Here is a 7992-nt window from a genome sequence, read left to right on the forward strand (position 1 = left end):
GAGGAGGAAGAGGAGGAGGAAGAAGAGGAGGAGGAAGAAGAGGAGGAAGAGGAGGAGGAGGAGGAAGAAGAGGAGGAGGAAGAAGAGGAGGAGGAAGAGGTGAAGGAGAAGGAAGAAGAGGAGGAAGAGGAGGAGGAGGAGGAAGAGGAGGAGAAGGAAGAGGAGGAGGAGGAGGCTGTATATTCCCTAATGTGACTGAACAGCTGCTCCTATCTTCTGCAGTCAACAGCACTGGAAATGACTTTTCCTTTCTTAAAACACTGGCTATTATCAAATACTAACTCCAGCAATGATGCTTTCTATTGATAGTGATCTGCTAGAGAAACATAAAGTCGTGCATGAGGCTTAAAGGGGTCTTGATTTTCAAAAGACCTATGTGGCAAAACTGCTGGTGAATTTTACTACTGTTTGACAGTCTAAGAAATGAAACACGGAGGAGAGTCCACTAAACATGGAAGCTGTAAGGTGATGGCCACATACATGTCTGGGAATGTGTGTGGCATTATCAGGGAGAGAGGAGAAGCACAGACATGGATCTAGGGAAGATTGTTCATAAAGGAAAAAAGACAATCCAAAGGCAGAAACAGAATGATAGTGGCCCAGGCCACTAGAAAAATACTTAAATAGAAGATGTGACCTCAGAAATTGGATATGGGGAAAAAAGAAAAAAAGAAATGTGTAAAAGAATAAAGGAACATTTCTACAAAAAGAAACCAGCAGGGGAAACATGAGCAAAGCTACAGATAAAGGAAGTCAGGGCCTGAGTAGGAACACAGACCTCCTGTAGCTGAGCCCGAGATGGGACAGACATGCTGGGTGCAGGGGCTGAGAAGAGAGAGGATGCCAGACCCTAGAGTTGGGGGAGCACTTTGTAGGTTTTCAGAAGAAATGACAGGAACACTTGGAGAAACTACACCAAGAATAAGATGAAATTCAAGAACCAGAAGCTATACTCCACTCCTCACCCAGCAAAGAGACTTATTTCATAGTATAGTAATGAACACATCAAAGCCCCCTTTCTCATGAGGCTAACATTCTTAGGGGAGAGACAGAAAACAAACAAAATAGTAAGTACAGCATGTAAGGCTATGTTAAGTCTTACAGAAAATTCAGATCTGTGACAGCAAAGGGCCCTGTGGTTTATATGAGTGTGAGTCAGAGAATTTTGGAAGCCTGGGAACTGCTGAGGAGGCTGATGCCACGGGAGGAGCAAAGCACCAAAGTCCTTTGGTGAGGAGGGGGGAGAGGGGGAGGCCAAAGTGGCTGGAAAGGAGGAAGCCAGGGGAATTACAGGATGGGGTAGGGTACCTCAGCAGGTACACTGACTCCTAGGCTGGCTCTATTCAGGATGGAGAAGGCTAAAGGATTCCCAAGGATGAATGAGGAGATCTGGTTTGCATTTAGAGAGATTCTCTGCTGGGTGAAAGGATGCTGGACTAGGCCTAAGCCTTGGGGATGGAGGTGCTTGAATTCTAGACACAGTATTTGAAGACAAGACTGCAAAGGTTGCTGGCAGACTAAATTTGGGGCAGGAATGAGAAGAGAGGAGTCAAGTGTGAGGTCAGGATTTCTGACCCAAACAAACAGAATTACAGACATGGCCAGGGACTGAAGGTTATTAATTTGACCCTAAATAGCAAGTGGAATGGTTCTCCACGGCTTATCACGGAATAGGACAGCATGTGGGCTTTTCAGCTAAAGACTAAGGGAAAGGCCTGGCTTGATGAGGCCTAGAAGATGGCTAGGCTTGTGACTGAAGACCAGAGAGAGGGGAACAAAAGTGGGCAGAGACAGTGAGGGGACAAAGAGCAGAAGGGAAAAACCAGAGCCACTCGGATTCAGAGATCGCTGCACTGTGCAGGCCAGAAGTTACCCCTGGACAGGGAGGAGGCCTGCCAGGCAAGGTGAGGGGCATCAGTGCAGGGCCTGAGGACAAAGGGGACTGCAGAGAAGAAGATCCCATCTCTGCTCAACGCAGGGTGACAAGATCATGGTAAAGGCCAAACAACTTCGCAAAAAAAGGAAAGCTAAGATGGAGCATCAACTGGATCTGGATCTCTCTCTCTCTCTCTCTCTCTCTCTCTCTCTCTCTCTCTCTCTGTGTGTGTGTGTGTGTGTGTGTGTGTGTTGCCACATACACAAGGGTAGGGAAGTTGCTAGAGAGTGACTGAAGACAGCAACAGAAATCCACTTGTTAATAAGACAAGGGTGGTTTGAGAAGTCTGGTAGATCTGGGAAGAGGGAAAGGGTGCTGCCTCAGAGCCCATCAGCGCTGACAGAACAGCCTGTGAACACCTCGCCACTCCTCCCTAGCCACTACAGACAACACATCAGATATAAAAGCGTTGCCTTCAAAACCTTTACTTTTAATTTCCTGAGAGTTCATGCTCAGACACAATTAGAAAGTGAAGCCAAACCCTGAAACTGCTCTGCATTCAATGAGGGAAATACATCCAAACATTCTATTTAAACTAATTTCAAAGTATTATTTTCTTGACCTCAGGGGTATCAGGCATTGATATGTAAGAACAATCATAAAATAAATTAGGAGCTGAGGCAATACACTGATAGCTGAAGTAATTATATACATGCTTAGAAAGAAAAAGCAAAGAAGACCTCACAGCCTCCAAATTGTCCATATGGATTTCTGGTTTAAATGTTTTATAAACTAGTTTATTTTTCCTTTCTTGAAAACTTGAACTTTATCTTAAAAGTCCACATATTTAATCCCTAAAGAGTTCTGTCAGAGCTGGCTCCATAGAGAGGCACTTGCTGCCAAGACTTATGAACTGAGTTTAGTTGCCCGAACATACATGGTGAAGAGCAGAGCCAATGCCTGCAAACTGTCCTCTGAATCCTACCTGACACACACAAGCACACGCTATGTAAATAAAGTAGTAATCAAAGTATCTAAAGACTTCAGAGAGCCTGTTCACTTATACACAGATCGCCTTCTGGCTCTAATAATCTGTGTTCTAGGCCTTGGAGAGTATGTACCAGGAACAGCGAAGGGGAAGAAACTTCCTGGATCAGTAAATGTCTACACAGTCTCGGGAAGGCTACATGAAGAAGCCTGAGGTGATTCTCTCTCATCTTTGAGCGCTCTGGCTCCTTGAGGTGCTGAGTGCTTTCTAGATGCCCCTCCTCTGTGACTGTTAAAGGTTCCAGTTTCTTCTGGACCTGTCTTGCTATGCAGGTAAATCCCCACTCCTTCACTCCACTCTTACTGCAAGCTAGACTAAAAAGCCAGACGTGGGCAACACCTTTCCCAGGCATCACCACAGACATGTCTTTTCCAAGGATTACCATGCACATATGTGCAGAGGCCAAAGGACATCTCAGGTATCAGTCCTCAGATGTTATCTACACCTTTTTTTTTTTTTTTAATGACAAGGTTGCTCAGGAACTTGCCAAGGAGGCTCAGCCGTCTAGCTAGAAAGCTCCAGTGACCTGCCTATCTCTGTTTTATTTCAACCACAGGCCCACCATGACAGTTTTCAATACGTGGGTGCTGGGGACTGAACTCAAGTCTTAGCAAGCACTTTATCAACTCAACTACCTCCCCAGCCTTGATTCTTCTTTGTTCCAAGGACTTTGTGACCTTGTCCTGTTGACTCTAGTCCCTAGCTACGGCTTCCACTCCATTTTCCCTTACTGGATTAAGTTTCACGTCTTGTTCACTTGCCACTTACCTCACTAGTTCTAAAAATTATTCGGTAGTTGTATGGAGATCCATTTTCCTTCATGTCTTCTGGTTTTTCCCTTCGAATGCTCACAGCCACTGGACCGAGGTTCTCATCAGCCCCAAAATAGTTCCAGTGTTCTTAGGTAAAATAAGATAAAACAAAATTAGAAAATTTATCTGACAGTGCAAAACATCACATTCTGTTTGGGTTCAAGACCACTTCCCAGAAATTCCCGTTAAGATACATATATATTTAACAAATACTACCATCCTTCACTGAGCTATCAACCCTGGGGCTTGCTTGGAGGGCAGCACGGAGGCCTGCTGGGCTCTGCCTACTCTACGGCTCACTAGTCTAGGTGCTTAATGTGCTCGCTCCATGTGCACCGTGTTCACAGGCTGCAGTTCATGTGTAGCTTGTGATAGGGCTTTTTATGGTTTATTTAGACAGACACTAGAGCTTGAGGAGAGGGACTTCTTCCAGGTTAAAGTGATGTCTCTGCACTGGAAAGAAGAGCCACCGAGCAGTCCTGTGTTTCTGGGTGGCCTATGCCAGGCAGAGGAGCTTCACTGGGGCCTGGGAGGTAGGACGTTGGACAGAGGGTTCTTGGCCTTACCGACAATTCCCATGGAATGAGACAACCTGTGGTACAGTGGACCCTCTCAACTGTTCAAGGCCCCAAGGCTTAGCATGGCCTTGGTGGGTGCTGAGTGGAGTGGGGTTGGGTATAGGAAAAGTTTCCATCTAACAAGAGGGTGGAAGTCAACGTTAACTGTTAGTGGAGGGGTGCAGATCAGTGATGGGGTGATTGCCTAGTACATATGAAACTAGAGTCAATTCTTAGCACTGAAATAAATTATTTATAGAAAATAGTAAAACTGATACTTACTGGCACTTGAATATATATCTCTAAGGCTTAAAACTGTTGATATGTACATGAAATGTTCACAGATGAGAAAATCCATACAAGACAAAAATATGACAAGCAAATAACTTACTTTTTAAACTCCCAAAACATTTGCTTTATGTTGTTCTATGTCATCTACACATGACATGACTAAATAAGTCATGACATGGTACAGTATTGGCATATAAAACGCATATTTGAAAACATGTTATTTCCATATAAATAAATAGGTATTTGAAAATCCATGAGAATAATAAGAAGTAATTTAGCATATCTAGTCATATGGTTTTAAAATTTAGGAAATGCTCATAAAACACTTTACAAATAAATACTAATATACAATTACAAAAGCTAGACTCAAAAACATTGCAGGCTCTAAGAATATTATAATCCATGGAAATTCAAAATAAGACAACACAATGGTAATACAGGCAACAAGCATTTCATACATGGACAACTGAGAAACAAGGCATTAAACACCACAGGATCCAAACACTCACGTACACCCTCAAAGCACAGCACATAAGAATCACACTCACGGGATATTTACTCTTACTTTGCACACAATTCTAACAAGCTTGGTTGTCTGGTCTTCCAGCCCACAGCTTTATTTCAGAGAGGTGACAGATAAGTCCCGGTGTTGACAAAGTCCAGGGTGTAGGGCTGATACAGACTTGCATGCAGACAGCAATGTGATAGAACAACTGACAACAGGGAAAAAAACAGAAAGTGGGGAGACAGAAATAGTATAAAAGAGCTGACACGAACTCAAAGGAAAACAAGACAGCATCGGGACCACCTACTTAAGCAACTAAGAGAGCCTCAGGTAGTTCAGTCCCAGTGCAGAGCAGGAGTAGGTCTGTGAGAAGGGCATGGGGGCCACACACTCTGCACTCCTTGCTGCATCCAGACACTCTAGTTCATACACACATCACTTGTCTCAGGTGGGTGGGGCTGCTGCTTCAGTTACAGGAGAAATTCATGGAGACACACCACTCCAGATCTGTCATCAGTAACCTTAGCCTTGACACTTCCTCCCTTAGCCTTGTTTCCCTAGTCAGCTTTCTGTGTCTGTAGGGCTAAAGTTTCAAACAATCCTCCCTCAGCCCTGCAACCTCAGCAAGCACTAATGCTGTCAACATGAAAACGGGAAAGCAAAGAAGCACTTCAGAAAAAAAAAAAACAAAACTGAGCAGCCACCACCTTCATGTGCACAGAACCCCTTCAGCCAGCCTCTATCTTCCTTACAACTCCCTCCATCCTGGCCTGGGCTCACTCTGCACCTCTAGGAACACATACAGATGCCTGGGTCACCTCTTGTTATCATTAACGCTTCCTCTGTCGTTCCCATAGTCCATCTTTATCCTCTTCTTCCCACTGGAAACTTCTGTTTAAAGTCCTGTAACTTTTTTCCACTACTCAGCTGCCTCAGAGTGAGAACAACCAGTGCTTTTCTTTTTTATTTTGTTCAAACTCAGGAACATCTAATCCAGATGGTCTTTTTTTAAAAAAACAAAAACAAAAACAAAAGAACATCTGTACTCCCTGAGTCATATGAAATCACCTTCTGATCATCCTTTGAGCGCTCTGGTTGTCCGAACTCCCTGAGTCATATGAAATCACCTTCTTCTGATCACCCTTTGAGCGCTCTGGTTGGTTTTACTTGGATCTATTTCTTATGCTTGGGTAATCCATCCATTCTGAGTTCTGATCCCACGGGAACTGCACAGTTCCTACACTCATCCATTGTCAGGTGAGACCAGGCACGCCCCTCGTAAAGTTTAACCCAGAACCTCTCTCAACTGTCTGCTAGGACTCCCCCATGCACATTCTACTCATGTCTACCTTATTTGCTGTCCCCCAAGTTCCCAGGGCAACGAGATACCCCTCCTAAAACGTAAACCTGACCCATCTTCACAAAGCGTAAATGCACTCCTGAGTCTGAGGCCTTGGCTACTGTCCATGGCTCCCTGACAGGTTTTTATGATCTGTCACTAGGTGGAGTCATCCTTTGACCCAGACTTCTCGGTCGTCCAAACTCCCCGAGCATACTTTACTTGACTATATTGTCTTATGTGAACTCACCTGGAGTGCCCCTGAGCTGTCTTCTTAAAGAGCAGCTGAAAACTAGAGTGTACTGAAGGAGCTTACACAGTAAAAGTCAAACTTGGAAAGTATCGAGAATTCCCAACAGATTAGTGAAAACAAGTATTTCATACATCTCAAACACAAAGGTGTAGAAACATTATAAAATAAAAAGCATAAATTTAAGGTCATTTTAGTGTTAATTGGGAGACAAAAGTATTATTTTAAAAATAAACTAAACCCTATAAAACATAAGCTATAATAAAACTAAAGAGTAAAAATGAAAAGCACATTTCCTTTTTGTACATTTAGAACCTGACATATATTTGCACATATCTTCCCCCCCCGCCCCGTGTCCCCCAGTTATTTCAGGGTTGAGCCTGAGGTAACCCCTCTCTTGTTGATAAGGCTGGAGAGATCCCTTCGTACAGACATAAATTTACAAAATGAGACAAGTAATTCCAGCCATTACTTCACAGCAGCATCAGGGCACAGAGGCTCTGTCTAGCTCCCCCTGTTATGTTCACTCTATCAGGGTCAGACTGTGAGTTCAAAAGTTCTCATCTCATTTTACTGTATGATAAAGTCAGGTTAGTATAATCCTCCTTTTTGTTTACAGAATTATGGGAACAGAAGTCAACCTTTCCTGCACCTGACACACATTCACTCAATATAAAGTCCTAATGTGATGTACTATCCCCAGGAGAGAAGAGGTTAGCTCATCAGGACACCATAAATTGAATTTTAGTTTTTAGATTTTGATCTCAAGACAAATGTGTCAGATTTTACACAGTCAGTCTAGTCATCTGGCCACACCTGCCTCTGCCCATCCATCTCAGCATCTTTTTCTCTTAGCATCCCTGACTCTGCTCTAGAATGCATATGTGAAAATAATTAAAATTTCTTCCCTTCTGTATCATCCATCTACCTCCATTCTTGGCTAGAATAATAGGGAGCTTTTCCAGTCAGACTCACAGTAGCTCTGCCTTTCTTCTGGGCTGGAAAAATAGAGAGGGAAGGGAAGCCAAGGAGAACACGAGGCAGGGAGTTCAGGGTAGAGAACATGATAGGAAGAAGAGGGAGAGGATGACTGGAAATGCTACTGGGAAATGAGTCCACCCTGCACGATGTCAGCAAACACCCTAACTGTGTAAAGGCAGCAAGGTGATGCGCAGACCCAGCATGCCTGCCCTCGGACTACAACGACGCAACACACTGAAGTGACGCTGAGCCAAACACTCACATCAGCCATGCTATTAAGGCATATTCTCTCTCTCTCTCTCTCTCTCTCTCTCTCTCTCTCTCTCTCTCTCT

At 43.9% G+C, this 7992-nt stretch overlaps 1 protein-coding gene across 3 annotated transcripts in view; it reads right to left on the reverse strand.

Moving 5' to 3' along the window:
• Sipa1l1 (signal induced proliferation associated 1 like 1) overlaps positions 1 to 7992 on the reverse strand; it is a 198361-nt gene that overhangs the window by 85891 nt on the left and 104478 nt on the right. For all 3 annotated transcript variants that reach the window (XM_028782145.1, XM_028782144.1, XM_028782143.1), the window contains exon 5: positions 3693 to 3823. In XM_028782145.1, coding sequence (XP_028637978.1) covers positions 3693 to 3823 — 131 coding nt within the window. The remainder of the gene's footprint in view (positions 1 to 3692; positions 3824 to 7992) is intronic.

The sequence above is a fragment of the Grammomys surdaster genome, unplaced genomic scaffold (genome assembly GCF_004785775.1).
Source record: "Grammomys surdaster isolate TR1022 unplaced genomic scaffold, NIH_TR_1.0 721, whole genome shotgun sequence".
Taxonomy (NCBI): Eukaryota; Metazoa; Chordata; class Mammalia; order Rodentia; family Muridae; genus Grammomys; species Grammomys surdaster.